The sequence below is a fragment of the Sphaeramia orbicularis genome, chromosome 8 (assembly GCF_902148855.1).
Source record: "Sphaeramia orbicularis chromosome 8, fSphaOr1.1, whole genome shotgun sequence".
NCBI lineage: Eukaryota > Metazoa > Chordata > Actinopteri > Kurtiformes > Apogonidae > Sphaeramia > Sphaeramia orbicularis.
Window position 1 is genome coordinate 42,169,597 of NC_043964.1, and position 25,021 is coordinate 42,194,617.

Below are 25,021 nucleotides of genomic sequence, written 5' to 3' on the forward strand. Positions count from 1 at the left end.
ACCTCGAGAGTAGTTGTACTCCAAAGAGCAGTAGGTTACCCGGTTCCAGTCACTGAAGAAGCTCGATCCAACAGGCAGACAGCATCCAACATGGAGACGGACAGGTGAGAAGGCGGTGGAGTCTCTCCCAGGCCCACGACAATGTCCGAACGAAGACGAGTCACAAACACACCAGCAGCAGCAGTCACGATGAATCCTCACGGTCCCGTGTTGCAACCACAAAGCACAGCCGATAACAGATGCTGGATTAGCTTCTCTCGGTCAAGTCCATTCACTGAGCTAGCGAATGCTAACGCACGCTCTGAATTAGCTCAGAGGCTAGGCTAATGTACACGGTCGCAGCTACACAGAAGCTTCGAGCAGAAACATCTCTTGCTACACACCAAACAGTCGTAGTTCCAGTATCCATGCCAATAATGTCAAGCAGACCGTCTCTTATTCACCGAAAACTACGGACTTCAAACTTAATCGCAGTAGAAACTGCACACTCGCTACCATGCGTCTTCTGCTGTATCTCGTTCCAATCGTCGTCTCACTGTCAAGTTTTTTCCCACAACATTCACTCACTCTCCTTCCCTTCCTGTCTGAACCTGTCAATCACACCTTAACCAATTAAGGACCAGGATTACACCTTTTCTCAATCAGCACTTCCTCTTTTAACCTGAACTTTTTCACAATAAAACGAAATATTTAACTAAATCTTTGTCTCTTTTTAAGCATTTTAACTTATTTATTACCTTCAAACTTATTCATTAACCCGTTTTAATGGCAATAAAATAATATTTTTACACTTTTAATAACAGTTTTAACCACATCTGAACATATTTTAACCATTTATCATTTATCATCATTTATCATGGAATGTGATTTTAGCAGAGTTACAATTATATAATGTAATAAGCTACTTCTTCTTCTTCTCCTCCTCCTCCTCCTTCTTCTTCTTCTTCTTCTTCTTCTTCTTCTTCTTCTTCTTCTTATTATTATTATTATTATTATTATTATTATTATTATTATTATTATTATTACTTTGCCACTTGTTTCTCCTAGTACTTTCCATTGTGCAATTGTGGGTTGTTTTTTTTTAACACTACTGTTTTTTATAGTTATGTTATTGTATTGCTTTTTTATTGCTTTTTGTTGTGGTATTTCTTGTGTGTATATTTGGTGTTATGCTGCTTTTGGAATCTCAATTTGAGAGTGCTCTGCCCAAAGAATCAAATAAAATCTATCTAATCAATCTAATCTAATCTAGACCTTTTAACATCAGCATCATCACCCCTGACCACAGTGTTGATGAAGATCTTTAACTGGTCCCCAAGCACCTTCGATGGCAGCTCACTGATCCTTATGTGTGTTATGTGATAATACTAATGGTAGTGTGTGATGGGTAGCCAGTGTTGTATAGTAACGAAGTAATAATACTTTACTGCTGCATAATATTCAAAATTCTCACTGCCTTTGGTTATTAACATTTACTTGTACTTTTGCTTTCATTACTTGAGTACATTTAATTGTAGATTACTTGATTTACTTAAGTACAGTAAATACTAGATATTTAAAGACTTTAACTTGAGTAGGATTTCAGCTGGTGACTTAAACTTCTACCAAAGTGATTTTTATGTAGGGTACCTGTATTTCGACTTAAGTATGACTTTGCAGTACTTTATACAACACTGATGGTAACATGCAGGGACAGAATTTCCCAGTGGGAGAAAATAAACTGACTTAACGATTAACCTTCTAAACCTTATCATTACAACATGTGCATCCTTCATATCTTATCTTAAGAGAGTTTTAATCATACATCCATGGTCCAAACACACATCACATATACATCACACATGGAACAAATAAGAGGGTCTTTTATTGTTTTGTACAATTGGCATTTTCCTGTCACAGAACAAAAGGTATGTCTATTTAAACACCTATCTCATAGTAAATTGCCAAATTAAATTATTTCCCTTGTGACTCAGAAACATTAGTGAAAAGTGATCTTCAGACATGACATGACTATTTCTTGTGCACAGAATAATATTAAAAAAAAAAAGTGTAAAATGTTGCTCTCTTGAGAGCCTCTCTGCCTGTATCATAACACTTTTAAATGATATCAAGCTAAACACTTAAATTATTTTCAATTAGATTACATATTATCATGTTAACTTGATAAGTAGTAATTTGATGATTAAGTACATATTTTACTGGAATATGAACATATAGAGCCATTTTTTTTTGCATCTTTGTTTTCATTCTGCACATTATTGACAGATGTTTAAACTCCTCATTTTGAGATTATTACTGAGATAATTGCACTCATTATTTGAACATAATGAACATAAATTATCTAACTTTATGTCGATAAAAACCTCAGTTTCAAAAAACGTTCTTTGATGTTTTAACCGTGTCATTTTCAAGAATTTTCTGTGTTTGTTTGTTTTTAATTCATGTATTACTGTTGGGACAATCAAAGTACTCTATAGTATGATTTAATGACTTTTGCCTATATTTCTCTTTGTGCCTGTTATCTATATGTTTCATCCAAGCTTTGGATGGCTTCTTCTTTCTTATACTTTCTCCAGTCACTGGGGATTTCTCCTTTGCCTGCAAACTTTAAATTATGAAAATCTTCCAGTTCCTTCTGAAACCGACAAATAACCCATTTCCAATATGTCAGCTGAGATCCACCTGGGGTGATCAGCCATGTTGCATATTTCCCTCCAGCCTTTTGGTACTGTTTATAAGGAATGGTCTTCTCTGACTCATGTTGGGGATGGAATGAAAGATCACTGGCAACTTTAGTTGTGCAGAAATCAATTATCAGTTCCCCTGTGTCTGTAATGTGCCATCCATTAATCCCAGAGGGACGATGAAAAGGGACACTGTGTTTGTTGGGACTGTGATCTTTTGCAGTGTTTGTACAAACAGCTGTACAGAAAGGACACGTCTCCCAGCAGCAGTCACAAAGCTGCTTAATGAGGATTTGATCAGGCTGCTTCCTGAATTCTTTCATTTTATCCAATGAAAGTCTTTTTGTGTCCTTGAAGACAGGTATAAGTCTTTCCTCAATCCCTTTTTTCAGAAAGTCAAAATCATTCACATCAGTAAAGTTTTCTGAATAAATGGAAGAAAATGCTAACACATCTTTCAGCAAACTGAAAAATTTCTGCAGCCACATTTCCAGGTCTCCTTGCTGTGTTTTCACCTCTTCTGTAGCAACAAATAAAGCCTGACTTGTCTCATTCTTGATATCATCTACATTTTTCTTGAGTATATTCTGTGCTTTTTCTCTGTGGTCTATGTAGATGTATTTGTTCGCTTCATTTTTGATGAAACTCTTAACATGTCTCCTTGGTTGGTAGACGTAGGTGATGTAATCTTTAAAATTTTCTTTCTCTGCCAGTGACTTCAACACATGTTTCTCCAAATTCAGCCTGTTCCCATTGAATGCTGGGAAACTACACCTCATCTCTCCAGCAAGATCAATGGCGGTCTTAGTGCAGACGGCTTCAACAATGGAACCTTTCAGTTTTTCACAGATCAGTTCTCCAAGTACAACAGCAGATGAGTTTCCTTGGCAGAAGCTCCTGAACACATTGTAATATTCACCTTTCTTACTTTCTAAATATGTGTGTGCATCATTATTCATCTTGAACATTTTGTGAGACTCTAAAAGCCAAGGTTCTGCTCTGTCAAACACATACAACAGGAGATCAACGGTAAACTCCTTCTTCAGAACATATCTCCACTGTGAGTCAAACTCTGTCACTTTATCTTGTACAGTTTTGGCAACTTCTTGCAAGAACGTAGGACTGTATCCTCTTGTTGCAACAGGTTTGCTCGTAATGGAATGAAAGGACAATGTTGTGATTTCATCAGTAAAGTTTCTAAACAGGGTTTGGTCTTCATGTTGCAGAGATTTCCTATGGTCATTTATTTTTGTTTTAACAGTTTCAGTAAAATCCTTAAATCTTTCAAAGTAGTTGTTTTCTCCTTCATTTTCCAGATTCTGCCAGTGTCTGTTGTCTTGATCCCTGTTGAAAGATACATAACCACTATAATCTCCAAGCTCTGATATTTTTTTGTAGCTGCCAGATGCTTGTGATTTATAGATAAGATTCCATTCAATGCCAAGTTCCACAAGAACAAGAAGTTGATCGTTCTCCAGATCAATGTTCTCAATAGGTTTTATATCTTTGGTTAATTCACTAACCCAGTCTTTCCAAACACAGTTGAACTGGTGTTTAAGTTCCTCTTCATCATTTACTTTATCTTTTAACCAGAGAGCGAGCTCTTTGCTCTTCTGAAGCAACTCATTTTCAAAGATCTTCTCATCAAGCTTCTTACATGCTACCTTTTGTTGAATAATTCCATTCAGTTTTCTTTTGAGTCTTCTCACCTGCTTATCATGAAACTCAATTATTTTGTTTTCAAATTGCCCTCGCCACTGAGCCAACATTTCTTTATCTTTATCCTCCTCAAAGTAAGATGTCATTGTGGTTTTAACTTCTTCATATTTCTTGCTCATTTCTTTAGAAAGATAACTGAGCTCTATCCGGTCATGTTTTTCATTTTCTATTCTGTTATACAACTGGTTTTCAATGGTCAACATTTCACGCCTCAGTTCCCAGATCCAGTTCCCATACTGGACCTCAAGTTTTCTATAAACCACAATTTCAAGTGTGTTTTTGAAGCTGAAAACAAAGTTTTCATTCATCAGAGCATTCCAGAGGTCCTGAACTTTGGTTTTGAACTCAGAGAGAGTCACTCCAACAGACTGTGAAGCTTTGGAGAGGATTAGGCTCTTCAGATCTTGGATGCTCTCACTGTACCCTGGATTTGGAGGAGCCATAGGTGGACTTCCCTCCCACAGCTGAGCCAAGTATTTCACATCTTTTTGTACATCAAAAGCAATCACATCACTGAAGTTCTGAGCTTGACAAACCTCTTCTTTGGCAGCTAGTCGGGCCATTTCATCAAGTTTTTCTTGCAGGCGTCTCTTTCCATCCATGTTTTTCTCTACAGCTGCAACATCTGTGACATTCTGATGAACAAACACACAACTAGGAGAAAGTTTAACTTTCTTCATCCTCATGAAAGCCTGAACAACAATCTGCAGAACATCCTGCATCTCAGCTGGATTTTCTCCAAAGATGTTAATTAAAGTCATGTTCCCAACACCAACAACAAAAGTTGCCAGTTCATTGTCGTGGTGAAGAGTGGAGTTACCCTCCAGCTCAAGAGCACGCAGTCCCTCAGTGTCCACCACAAGAACATAGTCAAACTGAAAGTCTCTCTTCTTCTCATCTGATACTTGGACCAGCTGCATGAAGGCACCCCTGGTGCATCTGCCTGCACTCACAGCAAACTGGAGTCCAAACATGGCATTCAGCATCGTAGACTTTCCACTGCTCTGTACACCCAAAACTGACAAAACAAAAATCCTCTGGTCTCCAAGTTTCTTGATGACCTCATCTAAAAGACTTGAGATCCATGTTAAAGGCACATGACCTGCATCTCCATCCATCAGCTCCATTGGGTACCCTGATATCATCAGGTCAGCAGCCAGCTCCGGGTATTTAGACCAGTCAGTCGGTTTATTCAGTGTTGGTTTGTGCAGACATTCATGGGCTTCATAGATCTGTCCCATTTCTCTGAAGATGTGTTCCAAACCAAATGTTGCTGACTGGAGTTTTGATGATATTCGTTCAAGTTCAGTTTGTTTGGTTTGTAACTGATCAGATTTGTCATGTTTCTTCTTCAATGATAAAACCTCTGACCACTTTTCATGATAGTTTTGACGAATTGAAAGAAGATCATCTGTGGAGAGCACATCGACTAAGATCTGAGTCCATTTCAGGAAATACTCTCTCTCTGTTGGAGGTAAAGATGAGAGGCTTTCAGTGAATGACTTCACCACTTCACTACAGGAAACAGTGCATTGATTTCCTCGTATTTTCTCCAGTTCTCTCTTCTTTTTACATTCCTCCTCCTCAAGGCGATCTCCTTTAAGGTGATACAGGCCTTTGTTTATTTTGCACCAGTCATGCCACAGTTTGCCTTGACATGGAAGAAATGTATCTTTGATCTTTGAAACATCCACCCCCTGAACCAGGGTCAGTATTTTCATGGCAGCAGACTTCCCCTTTTGGCAGAGCTCATCATCTTCATCCACTCGGATTCCAGAAACATTGGCCATGGTTTCAAGCTGAAATGATTCATGTGGACCAGACAAAATGTTTCTAATGATTCTTTTTAGCTCTTCACAAATAGCAGGCAGGCCTCTGTCTTTCAGGCCCATTTTGTAGTTTGCTTTTAGTTTTTGTACTGCATCACAACTATCATCAATGAGACAAATCAGAGGTTTTGGAAATTTCAAAAGTCCTGCAATCACTGCAAAACTCTCATGTTTTTTATCCAACGTTGGTACAAGAACAACATTGACTGAACATTTTTGCATCAAGATGATTCGCTGTGTTTCATTCATCAGAGCATCACCATGAAGATTACAGAATGCAACACAGTCATTGAAGGCATCGTTGGGTTTTCCAGCAGGGCAGTACCAGGCGATCTCTGCTACACCATCAAACAGATGCCGAGATTTGGTGCTGCCTGGACAGTCTCTGTGGAAGAAGGTGTTGTGACGGTCGTTGATCAAAGTGTTCATCAGCTGAGATTTAGACACTGACAGAGAACCCAGGCGGAAAAATGACACCATGGGTGTCTCAGCTTTACAGATTGGCATAGAGTTCATGGTGACAACCTCTGCGTTGTCTTTGGTTTCAGTTTTCTTCCATGTTTTTTTAATTTGTCTGAACGTCCACAGAGGACACTCAATGTCCATAGTGAATGGATCAGGAACAAGTAAAGGTAAGGCATACTGACACTGTGATAGTTTTGTGATCATGTTCTGCTTCAGAAAACTGTCTGAGCAGTGAAATACTGCCATCTGAACATCTAATGGATGTATATTATTCTGTTTTGACTGATCAAAGTTAACAGTGGCATTGCAAAACTCATCAAAGTCATCATCAGCTGTTTCACTGAGAAATTCAGAACCAAAACATGAATTTATCATCTCAGTGCTGTCCTCTCTTACAGGAATATATCTGACTCTGTAGTCTAACATCATTAACCTATGAAGAAAAGTATGAGCCAGATCCTTCTCAGTTGTATCATTACTGTCCTGTTTCACAGACAAACCTATTTTCAGAAACTCTGCTGATGTCAACTTGTGTTCATATTTATCTTGAATGTGCAGTCTGGTGAACAGTGTTTTAGTTTCTGTTTGACGTTGCTCATCTTCTGCTGACGTCTTCATTGGGTCCTATTAAAAAATAAACGATTTTTGATATGTGAAAATAGTTATTTGAAATCAGTTTAGAGATCTTGCAGGTTGAGTTTTTTTCTCACCTTATTCAAATGTCCATCCATATCTGATACAACTACAAGAGCAGATTGAGCTGGATTAGATTATTGGTATTAATTAATATTACTTTCACTATGAGTTTTATTATTTACCTTCATCAATCATTTCATACATTTATCAATATGTGGGGAGTATTTCTCTATTATTTGACATAATTAAGATATAATTTCACATTCATTTGTCTGGTATGCTTTTATTAATTAATTAATTTTTTGTACCTTTCTCCTTAGATGTTATATCAGAGGTCATTTCCCGGTGTCCTTCCACTGTTGTTCTTTCTATATTCTCCAATGATTCAGCATCGCTGTCTTCAGTCACTGCATCTCTCTCCAAAAACATGTCACTTACATTCACCTTTTGAGCATTTTAGGTGAATTAATTTCTCAAAAATCAATCAGAAACACTTGAAACAGAATGGGCACTTTGCTCCAGTATGATGGAATCAGTCAGTTTTAAAATCAGTAATATTACCATTTATTTGTACATCATTAATTATGATTACACACACTGTTGGACCACTTTCAAGCATATACAGAACTAAATGTACTGTACAGCAACTTGTGTAATATTAAGCTTAAATATCTCTAATGACAGCTGTGAGAGAAAAAATACATTAAACAAAGGAAGATGCCTAATAACTTTAATAGCTAGGATATATAACAGTTTTAACATGCCTTCTTGAGCAGGTATTTCTAACATGTACTGTATATAGATGGGCAAGTGAAACATAATTGTGTCATTTATGTTAGAGATCGTGTGAGGTTTGTTTTTGTTTTTGTTTTTTACCTTGTCCTTGTTTTCATCCATATCTGAGACACCTACAGGACAAGAATGAACTGTTTATTAAATGATATTAATGAAAATGTTATTATTTTCATTAAAAGCTTTAAAGTTTTTTGATCATTTCATACATGAGTGAATATGATTATGTACAATAGTCTTAAAAACCTGTTTTGTTGGTTGTAAATTGTTTTGCAGACTGAATGTGAGAGTTTTCTTCCTCTGTTATTCTGTCATTCAGTTCCTCTGAGTGTTCAACATCACCTGGTACATTTACTGGATCACACTAAAAACACAATACCACATAACACAGTTAAACATGTTTTTATCAGTAAAATTAGTGACATGTGATAGTGCACCCACTTAACATTAACTTTAAGTAGATTTAATACAAAAATAAAATATAGTAATGAAAGTAAAAGCCGACATCTTACCTTTATGTTAATGGTTTGAACATTTTGCTCCACCTCGTCTTCTGTGGAGTGAAATAAAAGACATTCACCATTCCTTTGGTCATTTACTATTTTAAACAAAAATGTTTACCTGAAAACAGCTGAAATTATGTCTGTCTCTTCTCTATACACAACTCATGTATGATCTGTTCGGACCACTTTTAGTTTATCTGACCTTTAATGCACCTTATTACTCTGTTTTTTGACATAACTGAGCTATAATTTCACAGTCTGGTCATTTTTATTCATTACCTTTCTCCTCAGTTTGGGATGTTATTTCTTGGTCTCCTTCCACTGTTGTCCTCTCATTCTCTGATTCAGCATCACTGGCTTCAGTCTCAGCATCACTCTACAGAAACGTCATTACTTTAGCTTTAGTATATCTGGTTACAGCATTTGACATCTAGAAATGGGTCAAAAGTGCAACAACACAATAAAACAAATGGGGGTATTTTATTTTTTTCTAAGAGTAACTTTTATTCTGTGTGTTTGTTTGATAATTATTTTATAATAAATCAACAGTTCTATTAGACCGCTGCACTAATTTCAGCAGCACAAAATAAATAAATGCCATATTCAACAACATATGCAATAAAACATCTTTTTTAAGGGAACAGATGAGTGTAAGAAAAATTTTACACGAGTCAGAAATGGATCATTGCACACAAGGATCATTTCAACTGATTATTATCGAAGGTGAAATAAATGTTAGTTTTACCGTAATTTCACATGTTGTCTCCTCTTCTACTGGAGATTCATAGAAAAACAAAACAGATCAGATTGCACAACATTAGTCTGGTGATTGGATTATCTCATGTTATTGTCAGCATGAGACCCAGAGCTTACACTGATCTTTTTCCTTGACCTAATCCTTCAGAATGTTTCTTAATATTGACTTACAAGAAACTTGGCTTTTGCCAATGTTGTCCACTGACAACACTTATGATATAGTGTAGATGTTATTTGTGGTTGTCCATCTCACCTTCTTTGTTAAAGTGAAATCCAGACGATTCACTCATTTCATCTTCAGGGGATTTGTGGTCCTCATGGTCCAGGTGGTCTTTCTGGTCTTTCTGGTCTTTCTTTTCACCACCCAGTGGTCTACTGTAGCATTGTGGATCATTTTCTGAGACCATGACATCTATTTTTTGCAGCAGAGCTAATATCTCACTTTCATCACTCATATTTTTTGTACATGTGTGGTATCTGTTTTCAGCAAAACTACTGATGGCTTTTAGATTTGTCAAAGTATTTTCACTTCTTTCTCCCAACTCATGAGTCACAACTGTCATTAAAAATGAAAGTGATTCTTTTCCAAAATATTTCTCCAGCCACTGTACTCCTGATCTGTAATGGCTGATCTGCAGACCATCTGGTATCAGTAGGAGAAAGGCATGAAATCTCTGGTTTGGCGAGATTCTGTCGATGTTTTCTTGACCAAGTAAATTAATAAAAGAGATGACTCGACCACACAGATCATAGAGTTTATATGAATACTGGCCCACATTCAGCTGATCGTTGTCGTCCAGTAGGAGGTTGTTGGAACCAGTCTCAATGGAATTTGGGTCACCAAACAACACAAGTGTGAGTTCAGGTGTCACTGCAAACAAAGACAACAACAATGTATGAAAGTCACAATTTTAACACTAATGGAAATGTCTTCAGATTTTAGTATCAGTGCTGAAACACAGAATCACTTATAATTGCTGTCATCGACACTGTAAATCATAAAACACTGCTGTTCTTTCAGGAGCAGGCTTTAACTGGGTCAGGTCTTATTTAGGAGGTAAGCAGGTTACTTCAGCATCACTAAATCTGAAAGCACAGCTATGACTTTTTGGATGCCCCAGGGTTCACTTATTGGAACCCAAGAAACAAATGTCTCTCCATAAAGTTGTACAGAACTCCAACACTGAGTAACACAGTTAACCTGATGATTCACAGATATGTGTGTCTCACTGTGTCAGTATTTGGAGCAAATAAATATTTGGATGAGCCAGCATTTTCTTCAATTAAATGTGCCCAAAACGGAAATTATTACCTCCGCCAAGGAGGTTATGTTTTTGCCAGGGTTTGTTTGTCTGTTTGTTTGTCTGTCCATTAGTGTGCAACATAACTCAAAAAGTTATGGACAGATTTTGATGAAATTTTCAGGGTTTGTTGGAAATGGGATAAGGAAGAAATGATTAAATTTTGGTGGTGATCGGGGGTGGGGGGGCCCACGGGGGGGGGGCACTGATCAGCCTTGGCGGAGGTCTGCGCTCTCCGAGTGCTTCTAGTTTTATTCATTTATTTATTTATTTGGCAACAAAGAGAAGAGGATTAGCTTCAATAAACTGATCAACAAAATGATTGTCAGGGCCAAAAAAACAAACACTAAGTTTATAATCATGGCCTCATATCCAAGCAATCACCAAAGCAGATTTATTCAAACTTAAAAATAGAAAAGAAATCAAGGATTTTATGTCCTAAAAAGACCAAGAGAATCTCATTTACACTTTCATTTCAAGCCAAGTTTAATGTTTTTACTCTGGCTTCCAGTTAGTTACAGAATAGATTTTAAAGTGCCGCTTCAAGGTTACAAATCACTAAACGGTTTAGGCCCAGAATACATCTGTAATATGTTTAAGGAATATAAAGTGAGAAGGACTCTTAGATCTATGGACTCAGGTCAGACAGTTGAGCCCAAAGTCCAAACTAATCATGGTGAAGCAGCATTTAGCTGTTTTTTTGTTAAAAAAAAAAAAAGTAAACTGAAACAAAATATCAGTAGAGCTTACATTTGCCCCAGATGTGTGTCGGCAAAAATACGCAAAAAACAAACAAACAAAAAAAAAACTACTGCACCAGTTTCTGTGAAATGAGGTGGAACAGTAGGACATGGATCAAGGATGAACCCAAGACATTCTGGAAGAGATTCATGAAAAAAGAAGTAACTTGAATGTTATTGAACAATCACATCAATTAACTTTACCTTGTTCAGTGGTTTCAGTCTTGATTTCAGCATCTCCTTCTCCTCCTCTTCCTTTAATTTCATCATGTTCTTCAAACTCCATCTCAGCTGGTCTTCATGTTTAGAGATCTTCAGACCAAACGATGCAGACAAATGAATAAAGACAAAATATTATTCAGATCCAAGGTCTATTTAAAAACAAAAAATTTTAGCAAAGTGTCTATATTTTGTCAAAATTGTAATATTATGATTTTGTTTAAAAACAAATGATCCAATTCAGCACCAACACCATCAATGAAGATAATGTGTATTTTTTTTTTGTTTGTTTGTTTGTTTGTTTGTTTGTTTTTGAAAATAGAAGAGCACTGTAAACTCACATTTCAGATTTTTATGAGTTGTTCACAGCTCCAACAAACAGTGACTTCCCCCTCTCAAGTTTCACATGCATTCATTCATTTCAATAAGAGTGAAAACAACAAATATCCTACAAGAAATTAAAGATAAGAGAAAAAATGTCTAGTTTTTTTGTATCAGAACTTTCATCTCCCATGGATCATGTGACGACCCCCCAGACTGACTCAGAGTGTCCCAGTTTACCTCCAGCAGAAACAACAGTAACATGTCTGAAAAACAGTGGTTCACTATTAATAACCTAATGATGTCAGATTTTTTAATACACCAGTCAGAGAGACCAAACCAGGAGTTTTACTTCAATACATTTTTCTGCCAAAATTCACTTTTACTTAAGTAAGAATTTTACTTAATTGTAAGTAATTGAGCATTGTTCCATTTTTAGGTTCCTTTTACTTCTGGTCTCTGACCTCCTGCAGCAGAATGAAGACACCAACAGCTCACATGAAAAAACTGGGAGTATCATGTCTTGTTATATTCACTTATACTCGGACATCACAGCTTCACTCCTCACAACCAGTCTCAACTTTTCATATACTTATGTAACTCTGAACTATGTAGCTGGACCAGTAACCACTTCTGGTAGATCTACCAATGCTAGGCAATATTACATAGGCACATTATATATCACATGATAGAATGACCTATGCTTGTACTTATATTAAATAGTATTTAGACCACACAAACACATAGAATTGTAACTCACCTTTGGTTTGTAAAGGTGTGGCTGTCCTTGTACCAGTGTCTCAAATATACAGAGGCAGCAACATATTATATCTGTCAGTTCTACACCCGCCCCTTGCAAACCCCTCCCATCTGCTCTTATCAGATGTGACGTATTACAATATGAAAGGCAGTCCACTGAAAGATTCATGTTCTTTCTCTGAAATTATATGACTTAGAAGCAATGAATTATATATTTTATATCCTTTTTCTCTCTTTTAAAAAAGTATCATACTTTAGACTTGTTGCATTTATTGACATGCAATAAATGTTTCAGCCAGCAGTGAAATGAACCAGAGATTTCACTGTTTAGTGCATGTACACCCATGTGGTCACTAGACTGTAAACTCATCTTACAATCTACCCTTTAAGAAACGATAGACTAACAATGTATAGTGACAAATGTTTGACAAACAGTCATATACATGTGACAGATGCAACTAAAATAAACATGACTATCAGAGTTGTACAGCTGCTTTATTAATCAATGACAGTTAAATTATTTACAAGTAGAAAGGCTTCATGTATTAATGTGATAATACTGAAAATATTGTGGCCCTTAAACCAGATTCATGCTTACAATTTTGAACCTATACATATTTATTTATAAATAGCAATTTATAATTGAACATCATGAGTATATGAGTCTTATGTTAGTGTAAAGTTAGAGTCTTTAATACAGTGTTTTATGAATATGAATATGAGATGTTTACTTCAGCTTTAATCCTTCTTGCTGAGTAAACTAAAAGAATGAAATAATAGTCTGTCTTAGAAAAACTTCCATTTTCATGTTAGATTCATTCAATATCTTCAATAAGGTTTCAATAGCCATGAAATCACGTGGTGTAGTGTGGGTCAAAAGTCATATTTGACATCAATAAGCACTCCACTCATTTTTTAAGTGCTTCTCTGACTTGAAATGAACCCAGAACTTGGTTCTGTAAAAGTTTTGTCCTTTCATTGGGTCAGTAAAGTTCCATAAAGAGTCTCGTCATCTAGACTTTAATCTCTTCCTCCTCCTCTGAGAAGTCATGTGGTGTTTCGTCGCTGTGGGAAAAAGCAGGAGAGGACATGTTGTTGTTCATCCTCTTCCCCTTTGTGAAGGATCCTCCACCATAGTGACGAGACAGGACATCAGCCGCCCTCTGAAATCTTTCTGCTTCTATGACAGGTTCTCCTCTTTGAGGAGACCCCGCAGATGCATCAGGACTGGTCAGTGACCTCCTTCCCTCCTCTTGCTCTGTAAAGTTTGAGCCACAATAACGCCCTCTGCTGTTCATGTTCCAGCTGTATTTATTGTTTATTGAGAGACTGGGCGACATGACTCTTGGGCTCTGCACAGGCGTTTCTGTTAGAGAGATATCATCCTCTTCTTCCTCATCCTCCTCTTCTTCATCTGCTGCCTGGCTGTGATTGGATGTCTGAAGGCAGCTGGGGTTGTCAATCAAGCTCAGGACCTCAGTCATAAGGGAAGGACCCAGATCCACAGTGAAGGAGGTGAGGGAATCGGAGCGTGTCAGTGTGATGCCGTCACTGTTCGGTACAGACTCACGGCGAGGGGCTCCGTCTGGAAACTGTCTGTCAAGGCGAGAGAGGCGGGGCAGGGTGACAAACCCAGACTGTAGACCTGCACAGAGATGGACGGAAGAAATACACATGTAGAGACTGTTTTTAGTCCTCCTTTTATCATTTGGGCTTTAAAATTTAAATATTTTTCTCTCAAGTGTGAATCAGAAGACTGTATGAATTTACAGATTTTATCTATGGAAATTATACAACAAATACAACATGTTTGTTGTTGGTTTTTGTCTTGATGTCTTTTCTGTCTTTTAGCATCTAGGGGCCATGTTGGAAATAAGTGTTTTCATTGTAATATTATATCCCTTGGGTTTGGCATTCATACTATTCAGCAGGAACAAGACAGGAGAAAGTCATACAGGATTACAGATAGGAGCTGATGAATAGTGTTGCATTAGGTCAGCAGTTACATGTTTACTCCAGAAGATGGCAGTATTTGACAACTGATATCCAACATGACATTGACTATGACGGCATCTTCCTCGAGGGATGCACACATTTTCTGTCCAGGCAGCAAGAAGCATGAACAACTTATGGAGGGAACATGTGAATGATATAGAGGTATACAAAGAAGAAAGTGAGGTGAAAGGAAATGCCATATGACTGCATGAGGTACTGCAGCAGTGTTGGTAAAAACAAAGGGTTTAGTTGTCAAGAAATACATCATGGAACTTTGAGCATATGAACTGTTGATCACAGCTTTTAGTAATTAACTTTTTTTTTCCATTTAGATTGAAGCTTTCCCAAAAAGTCTGCTCTTTTTTTTTTACACCAATTATAACCTGATTATTATCCATATCCATTAATTATCACTGAATCATTACTAGGAACTGTAACAGGGAGCATTTCTTTGTTACTTAAAACCACTACATTCTAGCAACATTTGTAACAGATAATAGAAAAAACACCTTATCGACAAGAAACTCCATAAACTCTCATGTCACTGATGCCAGCTTCACCTTACTCAGTCTGGGTAAATTCCTTCTGAACTATGTAACAATTCTGGAGAATAAGAGGGGATTTCCAGGCCAAACACTACACACTGCTGCCTGATAAGCTGTGATTGGTTGGCAGATATAATGAATAGTGTGTTTAACGCTGTACATTTGGGGCAGTCACACACACATGCACATAGAGATGACAGGAAGTGCCCACTCAATAAATTTCTTTCTCTTAAAACCAGCTGTGTGTATTTGTGTTTATAGACCAAACTGTGTACAGGTGTTGCCTTGGTGATTCCACATGACTCACAAGAAGCTGTCTGTTTGCTGGTTGTCTTGGAGGAATGTGGGGACGATGTTGAAAGTAGGGCAACCTCACCCTCTCCGTTTGTGTGTTCACTGACATTTATAGCCCTGTTTGCACCTAGTCACCTCAGCAGCTCTTTGTGTTGTTTGGTTTGTTTGAGCGGGAATAGCTAGAAGTGTGAATATATCAATGAATCTGCCTCATCCTATGCCAAGAATTAGATCATTTTCCTAATTCGCTGTACTGATTTAAAATGCATAGCCTTAAGGACTTTATTGAGGCGTATGTGTTGTTTAAATATAGTCTTTAGTGTTTTTCAGATGAAAAAACTATTACCAGTAATTAATATATAGTAGACATAATTACTAGTAAATCTTCTCGGGTGAAATATTGGATTTAAGGAGCACTCGCTACGTATCATACAGCAGACTACAAAAGAATAATTCAAGATCAGCTTTGTATGCTACCCAATAAAGGTTTGTTTGAAGGGGAAAAGATATGTCCAAACAGTTATTACAAATATAAATAGGCCAAATATTGCTCATAATCTGGAGATGTTAAATAAATGATGATCGTGATTTGCCACAGTGATGGGATTCATAAGATACTCATAAGTAATGGAGTCCCTGTCTGCTTTGTATCGCTGACCTGTCGGACCTCTACGATTCCTCTGCTCAATTTGAATGCGGATGATCTTCCTGCTAAGATGCTTTACATAAACCCTTGTCCAACACTAGAGGTGATTATCTACATTATCTCACCATATGTGCAGAAGGCGTCGTCTGCTGAGCTGATGGAGCTGGGGAACAGCACCCTCTGTAGGCACCCATTGGGAGAGTCTATGTTCAGCTGGGGCAGGGAGATGGCGTTCTTGATGATGGGCGAAACATCTGGTGGTGGAGATGAGAGGTCACGGGAGCCCCCTCGTGGCCGTGGCACAGAGTTCTTCCGCACGTGTCTGAACGTTCGTGTGAAGAACCCTGTGGACTTGGAGCTGTTTGCAGAGTCTGGACTTCCTGGCTCCCTGTTGCCCCCGTAGTTACTCAGGAAAGAAGTGTCACCAAAGACATCCCCACCACGGCCAACGTGCATAGTGTGTCGAAAGTCACCCAGCGGCGGGCTGATCATGTCCACCGAGAGATCACTCTTGAAGCGACGTTTCGTCTGAGAGCCAGACACAAGGCCCTTAATTCCTGGTAGTTTTCCCAGGCTCATGATGGCAGAAAAGTTGAACAGTTCAGTTGTTCAGGGTTAATGTTAGAGTCTGAAGTCTGATTACATGTCAGCGAGGCTTAAATTCCAGTTCAGGGGTCACTGTAAATTCAGAGAGAAACAACATGTAAATGCCTAGACAGTGAAGACAGAAAATACAAATATGTGGTTGTTCAGTCAGCAGAGAATGTGTGTATAATTCATTCTCCACACGGCCAGAGCCAACTATTCATCTAGTGTCAGCCCACGGTTTCCCTTTTGGATCTATAGTGAAAGATGCCAGTGTAAATGTGGAGTTATTCCCTGTTTATACCCCACTCTCCACCGTTATGCACAGCGAGTACTGCAAGTCTGTCCAAGATGACCAACAGCTGAAAAGAACACTCAGTTTTCCTGCACAGCAGCTGCTTTCAATCATGACAGAATAACAAAGAAGAAGAATTACAAGGTCACAATTCGTTTCCTCTGGTTACCACAGCTTATGTGGTTAAGAGTTTGGGGCTGACTGGGCGCTTGTACAGATTTGGATCAGTGAATGACAGAGAAATAAAAATCCAGCCGCAACTGCAAATACATGGAGATGTGATTTGAGCCAAACAACCTAGCTGCTTTGTGTGACAGAAGCAATGAAACTAAGCTAAGTTTACATAGTGTTCACTTAATTCTATGTATTTATAAACTGCTTTTATTGTAACTCCTACTGCAAATTCAGTTTCAGGTTAGCCTTCAAGTATTATGTCTGCAGTAATTCTCAGTTTTCTGTTAAGATTCCCCCACTTAAAAAACACACCAATAATGTTTGCATTGATCAAAAACAGTGATTAAATCTATCATTCATCTATGTTCATCTTTGATCTACATTTCTATTTCATGTCTACCTCTGAGAAGACCTCATGTCTTTCATCCGATAAGTCAGTCTGCACTTGTGTTCCTCAAAGTCCAAGCAGAGAGCGTGGGGGGGGGGGGTCACTGCCATGCACCGTCTCCCACTAAAGAGGTTTATCCATGTATGGGACCACACTCTCCATGGGACATCCTGTCACCAGCCCTGTTGCCTCATTTTGTCCTCTGTTCCCTGGTCCCTCTGTGCCCAAAACTCCACACTTTTTAGAAGTAATGAAAACAATCAGAGCAGAAGAAATGGGGGGCTGCTTACTTGAAAAAGGCAGCAGAGTGAAGCGCCATAATCCAGCAAGTGTTTTGTCTGCATCCTCCTGAAAGATAAGGTTCCACCAGGATTGCCCGTGTGCAGGATTAGCTCTTAATCCCCTCTGTCTTCCCTCCCTCTCTGACTCCTACACTTGCTCTCTGCCGTCTTCAATCCACTTAGATCTCCTGTGGCGTCCAGGTAGGGGGTTTCTCTGTTTTCATTCAGTTCAGTTAAGGCCAAGTAAAAGAACAGACAGAGAGAAACAAGACAGTGTTACATACAAATCCAAGGAATAAAGTAGAGGCTGGCATTCAATCACATTAAAGTGTCAGGTAACTTTGGAATGAGTGATGATAGGAATGGGATTCTCTCTCTGTGTGGCCTGTTCAGTCCACAGGTTCTCAAGAATTTCTTCAAGAACTGAACAAAGTGCAAAAACTTTAAAGAGTCACTTGTGTTTCTCTCTAGTCTCACTCATATAATAAAAATGTATTTTAGTAGAATCACTCTGTCTCTGTCATTCTTTCCTGAGTCAGCAACAATGCAATTACATTCTTTAATCTAAAAGCACTGACCAATTAAAACTTCATTATGTGAAGAAATGAAGAAGAAATATTTTATGGATTGCAAGTTAAAAAAAAAAAAAAAATAGAACCCTCCTGGACTGTCTTGGTTGCCTGCATAATAGTCTTCAAAGTTATTTCTATGACCCAGGTCCTACAGGGAGATCAGTTATATTATTCCCACTTGCCTTAACAGCCTTGTCTCCACAAAGAAGTAAACTTTTGAAAAATCACAAGAAAGAAAATCAGAATTATGTGTATTTCCACAAACAGGTCTCATCTACAAATATTATGTATCCTAAGTCTGCTTCTGTTATTTCTTCCAATCTACATTTGTCAAAAAAGTAAAGGTAGTTAAAGTCTTTGGTTTCAGGATTTCTTATTTCTGTCTGTTCCTAAGGTCCATGTTGAAATGGGAAACATTTTTCACTTTAACTACTCTCTTTCCAAATATAATTTTATACTTGCCTTGTATTTCACATGCTGCCTGTATATATGTATATTTGATTGCTATCCTGTCTGTAACCTGGTTAACTGTGCTACTGCTCATCTTGGCCAGGGTGCTCATGTAAAAAGGTTAAATAAAATCAATAAAAAAATAAAAAAGCAAGTAATCTAAGTTATGTAATTGCATCAGTAGACAGTGATATAGACTATATTACACATGGCTCTAATAAACACAGAGGAATAAGATTATCTCTTTACTAATTTCTATCTAATGTCTGTGAGGAAGAATAATATCCAGGATCAGTCATGCAGGTATAAACTTCACTCTGTCAGAACTTATTCAAAATAAAAGTTTTGCCATTGTGGGCAACTCATGGTCAACTCACCTCAGTTTTGCAATTTTGCTCATTTTGAGACAGTGTAACTTGACATTGCATATAAAATATATTTATATAAACACTCCTAATGCCTCTCTTCTGCTCCTCTACAGTGACAACAGTATGCTGCACTAGCTACCTGTAGCTTACAAATGTAGTTAGCTAATGTCAACAAACAATGACTCCCAGCTTGACTTCAACAAAAACTTCACATTAGTGCACAAGTATCCAAAAATATTGCATGTTGCATTGTTAGTTGACAGAAATGTTAGAGGGTGTACTGTTTAGTTTTTTTTATCATAGCAAAGAGATGGTCACTCTCATGATTGAAACCATAATGAATCCCAGTCAGTTCTTTCTTTCTAATTTTTGCATAACATCAGTACTATAAATCTGCTCTTGTGAAGGGTAATACACTTTTTCCCATCTACCCCCCGAGGCTCTGTATCTATTTTTCCTGGAGAGATTCTGAGTGCAGTCTTCCTGTCTGTTGAAGGAATGACTCCAGGGTGAAAAGAGCACTGGTAAGCCCCAAACACGTGACCCCTCCAGGACGCAGCCGGTGCTGGATTAATGTCACAGGCTACTAGAGATTCAACCCAACCCTATAGCCAAACCAATCTGGATGTTTGGTATAACAACCTGAGCAAGGTGATGGTGCCACTCTTAGAGATTACCTTACCTAATTCTTTAACTAATCGTATTCTTCAGTAAAAGATGGACAACAAGTGTTGGCTATGATTTAGTAGCACAGACCTACAGGAAGGAAGGGTGGAATGATAAAGGGGTGTGACTGAAGGAGTTAAAAAAAACAAAAAAAACAAATAGTCATTCATAAACAGGACGAGAGGTAGATTTTTGCTGCTGACCTTGTCTGATCCCTCAGCTCAGTAACATTTAGCTTAAGGTGCAGATTAGGTGTCTGTGAGACACGAGATGGTGAGAGGAAGACAAACATTACCGAGTAAAAGAAATGTCCACTGTCATTGTCAAAACATCTTAATAAATATTCACTAGCTTTCATCTTAAAATCCCTTACTTGCCTTTTTTATATCTGTGCTTTTGGTGCTGCATTTCAGTGATCTGTCGTCTAATTCAAAGCTTTTCATGCTGTAATTTCCCATTTTTATAGCACTCAATTTCTTTTATCAGCCATTTATGTGGATCTTGAAGTTCAATTTAGATGCACAATAAAACAAAATACAACCATAGAAAATTACTTACAGAAATTTATTCAGGGGATAGCCTCAACAGAGACACAGAAAAAGATATTTAACATGCTAAACATGTTATTTATCTGTAACTTGTACCTGCAGACATCCATAAACAAGCCTATTTTGCCTGAAGTTTGACTGATTGAGCAGACAGTGACAGATGGATTTGGAGTGCGTAATGGGAACAACATGCAATGGGGAGAACAGACCGGACGCCATCTATTATGGCTATCAAATAAAGCATCTGAGGTGGCTGATGAGAAACACATTTTTAGCTCTTTTTTTATGTGTTTCTTCTCTGTGATTTCTATTTTTGGCTGTTCATTCAATCAATCTCTATGCTGTTTATGTCTTTTTCTTATGTTTTCTGTCTTTTTCTCCCTCTGTCACACACATTGTCAAACAAGCTTCCCCTTTCTGCAGATTTACTGACTAAGTCAAACATCTGGTACCGCAAAGCCATGAACTGCAGAACTCGACTCCTGGGACATTTGAGAGATTGGTCAGTGTTGGCTGCTTGGAAATAGAGGCAGTGGTAGATAGTTCATGGACTAATCTGCATACATGCTGCAGGTCAGCTTTGACGTTGTTTCCTCGTTTGGACCTGAGGACCAAGGCTCTTTTACACGACAGCACCCACAAACTGTGGTTGAGGTCAGAACACCCTGACCATCATGCTCCAAAATACAGCATGCAGTCAGTTTACTAGCATCTACCGCTGCAACGTGGCAAGGGTGAGGCTGGGTGTGCATTGCATTGCATACAAGTAAAGTATCCTCAGTGTACCTGCAAAGATTATTAAGCATAATGACATCTGATTTGGATGAATGTATAGATTATGTCTAACAAAAAATTCTCAACACTGTGACTTGTAAATGAACGTCCAACTCCATCCTCTTGATACTTCACATAAACTTTACTCGGTCAACACTCTAAAACACATTCAAGGTATGACTTCATTATTGCTTTCACAGCACAGAAAGACTTTAAAGGAAACTTTACAAGCCAAAGCAGACTAAGTAACCAAAACGGTCTTTATAGTCAGTTTTAACCCTTCCCATCATTCATTAGGGTCATTCTTTTCTTTAAACATTTTGGACTCTTGTCAACACAGTTCAGGGGAAATGAGGCGAAGCAACACTGAAATGCAAACACATTACAATCCATTTCAATAGCCTCGCTGAACAAAGAGCATAAGGAAATGTTGCCTGTTCAAACTTCCACCAAGCAAACATAAATAGAGAGAGGTGTAGCAGGTGAAACACAAAAGTGGGAGCCTAAAGGAATGTGTGTGCTGTACAATAAAATGAATTACACTCTATTGTCTCACGCTACAGTCACTTTTGAGACTACTCTCTTTGTCGTTTTTACATATTTAACATCCAAATAAAACCGAATATATTCAAGCTTCAGCCGTATTTTGTTTGCTGTGGTTTGGTGTCATTCTTAAGACAAACTCACTCATCATGTAATAGATGTTGATTAATTGTGGATTTTTAAGGTGAACACAAAAAAATATAGTTTAGAGAAGTGGTTCCCAAACTTTTTTAGCTTGTGACCCCATTTTAACATTACATATTTCTAGAGAAATGGAAACTTTTTTTTTGCTAAAATAATATTTGTTTTTGATCATGTAATAGTTCGCTATACTACGTTACAAATTAAAGTAAATTTTAGACAACATTTAGTCTATATAATGTATATTATTATGGACAGAGGCAGAAAAGCCAGGCTGAGATTACTGTACAACGTGAGAATTTTATTTTCCTTGGTCAGGATATTTACAGTTAGTCCGGCTGGTATTTACGAGGCTGGAAAATAATACTGAACAAACAATAACCCAAACTATGAATTATGAAAGAGCTGCAGCATCTTAAACCGACCACAATGAACATTTGAAAGATAAACAGTACCACAGTGCTTCAGTTTAAGCTTCAGAGTTTGTCATGTCTTCTATGGATTGTGATTGTCTCTCTCAACTCTCCCTAGATGTTTTATTAGTAAGTTTTTTTATTTTTAATTTGATCAATTACTAGAAATTTAAGGTGACCCCATTTGAATATCAGGTGACCCCAAGTGGGGTCCCGACCCCAAGGTTGAAAAACTCTGGTTGAGTATGAAGTATGGAGTATGAAGCCAGTGACTAATTAAATGGCCAATATCTCTTTATAGAATCTCCACCCCTACCTGAAGTCAAATTTAATCCTGTCAGTTCTTTCTTAACTTTTATCAGAAACTGGATAGCTGTTGAATTGAGCATCTAAGTTAAAATATCAAACACCTACAAAAATACATCAACCTGTAACTGAACATCGTAGGCAGTGTACTTCTTTAATGAAACAACTTTACTTTAATTTTCCCTCAACGTGAGTAATTCTGGCTGACTGTCAAGTTTGTAAAAGTACACATTAATTGCCCATTGTCTTTTAATTGTTGGTCTCCAATATCTCAGACTCTTGCAGGATCAGACAGAGTGTCTCCCTGATGCACATTTAAATAGGCCAGATGTGTGAATGGTCAAAGGATAGTCTTTCTAACTATGACGCCACCTCTTTGACCACCTGCCAACTGACTGATCTGAGCTCTGGCATGACTGGGAGGCAGTTGTTCTGAGGTTTCACCCCAGGATAAGAACAGCGACCGACCTGTTTTAGTTTATTTCCAGAAAACATTCTCACCACTTTTAGTTGGAATCAGGAATCTAAAGTTATGACCTGATACATAGCAGACAATTAGTTCTATTGAAATATGAGCTGAGAACAGTCAATGACTGGGTTAATTAGAAGCCATGTTGAGTGGAGGATATAAAAAAGTTGAGGGTTGACTAAGATTTCACTTTACATTGATGGCATTTGGAAAAGTTATAGGACTGTTTGTTGTCATATGTAATTAGGATTTTTAAGTCTCATCAGCAAAAAAGACAATTGAACTCTACAGTCTGTTGTATCTTGCATCTGCTTCTGCTCTATTTGCATTATTAATAATAATAATAATAATAATAATAATAATAATAATCTTTATTTATATAGCACTTTTCATACATTAAAAACTGTAGCACAAAGTGCTTTACATATCAGTTTAAAAATCAGTACCGCCCCCCACCCACACCCACCCACTCACCCGCACACACACACACACACACACACACACACACACATATATGCAAACCCACAAACTCACACATACTTAAGAAGACTGTATTAAGACATGAGTGTAGCAGGATTTAATATTTAACTGAAACAATTGAAATTCCCCAGTGAAACATGAGCTGACTTTTGCCCACTGCATGCGTAATCATGAAACAGGCACTTTCTGAACATTTGGAGTTCATATAGATTTATTATCTGAAGATATTCTCAGAAGATGATCTGTCTTTATTGAATAATTTTGCAGACGAAACTCTGCACTGCATTTTGATCCTGGCATAGAGTCCAAAAATCTTACATTTGTAGTAACTTACAGAAAAATGACTTTTACGCATGGGCAGTTACCAGTGCACGGTGCCCAACATTTGTCAAATTCAGTGGCTGAGGATTAACTTACCTTAAAATAAAGTCGCTGTGCAGAGAGACGAAGTCAGCTCCTGCTTTCGCTGTCATCTCTTTTGTAGTTTGCGTTCTGCGTCTTGTATTTCCGCTTGTACAGGAACATTGTATCAGCAGTGCATACCGCAGCAGTACAGCGGCTCTGAGCTGCTGCACACAAGTGGACTGGAAGGAGATGGAGAGGGAGAGGAGAGGAGAGGAGAGGGAGGGGGGAGAGGAGGAAGGGGAAGCGGAGGAGGTGACTGAGGACTGGCACACACAAAAACAGATCTGAACGTTGAAAAAAGAACTTGCTTGCATTTATAAATCAACCTGATATGCTTCAACAAACGTTTTAAGCTGGTTTGAGAGGATGAGAGGCCCTGACTGTCTCCTTCTTTCAGACAGGGGAAGCTCATTGTCGGCTTACATCAAAAAAAAAATAAAAATAAAAAATTGTAAAGTTATTTAAACATAAATTCGGCCCTCCGTTCCATTAGCATTGTCTGCCATCATGTGCACTTTGCCAGGTAGCTAGTTCACTCCGACCTAGCCAACAGTATGATTGATTTAACTATCTACAAAACGATACTAAACTCGAATAAGAAACGATTAAATTATGTAACTGAAACAAGAAAACACTGAAATTATGTTAAATTGAAACAAGGAAGTACAATGAGTGTGTTTTATTTACAGTGCAAGAAATGAACAAGTAATTTCGTAGTGGTTTCTCTCGATTTCACAGCAGAATGTGCGACAGTATTACACTGAACTGTGTCAGTGAAGGAGTAGATCTCAAATTAGCTGTCAATCAAATGGGATTCAGCGTTTGAACTGATCCTCCAATCAGCACGTGGAAGCTCAGCGTCCAGCCCAGTGGAGCTCCGCCCACAGCTCCATTCACCCCCAGAGACGCTGAGCGTCCGGGGGCGGGACAATGTCATGGCATTTATCCAATTACCGTCC

At 38.0% G+C, this 25,021-nt stretch overlaps 2 protein-coding genes across 4 annotated transcripts; both read right to left on the minus strand.

Moving 5' to 3' along the window:
- Positions 1-1,935: 1,935 nt before the first annotated feature.
- Positions 1,936-12,920, minus strand: LOC115423567 (interferon-induced very large GTPase 1-like). Its single transcript, XM_030140425.1, has 9 exons — positions 12,726-12,920; positions 11,630-11,740; positions 9,638-10,255; positions 9,374-9,402; positions 8,372-8,489; positions 8,210-8,241; positions 7,642-7,750; positions 7,408-7,439; positions 1,936-7,321 (listed from the first exon to the last, which is right to left on the minus strand). The coding sequence occupies exons 2-9, from the start codon at positions 11,709-11,711 to the stop codon at positions 2,519-2,521; spliced, it is 5,823 nt and encodes a 1,940-aa protein (XP_029996285.1). The 5' UTR covers positions 11,712-11,740; positions 12,726-12,920; the 3' UTR covers positions 1,936-2,518.
- A 280-nt stretch (positions 12,921-13,200) lies between these two features.
- cdc42ep1b (CDC42 effector protein (Rho GTPase binding) 1b) lies at positions 13,201-24,247 on the minus strand. Of its 3 annotated transcripts, XM_030140479.1 has the most exons (4): positions 24,075-24,247; positions 17,937-18,141; positions 16,330-16,882; positions 13,201-14,369 (listed from the first exon to the last, which is right to left on the minus strand). In XM_030140479.1, exons 3-4 carry the CDS (start codon positions 16,781-16,783, stop codon positions 13,738-13,740), a joined length of 1,086 nt encoding a protein of 361 aa, XP_029996339.1. In that variant the 5' UTR covers positions 16,784-16,882; positions 17,937-18,141; positions 24,075-24,247; the 3' UTR covers positions 13,201-13,737. The 3 variants fall into 3 exon arrangements, with proteins under 3 accessions (XP_029996339.1, XP_029996341.1, XP_029996340.1); XM_030140481.1 differs by lacking the exon at positions 17,937-18,141; XM_030140480.1 differs by lacking the exons at positions 17,937-18,141; positions 24,075-24,247 and adding an exon at positions 17,659-17,930.
- Between the last annotated feature and the right edge of the window lie 774 nt (positions 24,248-25,021).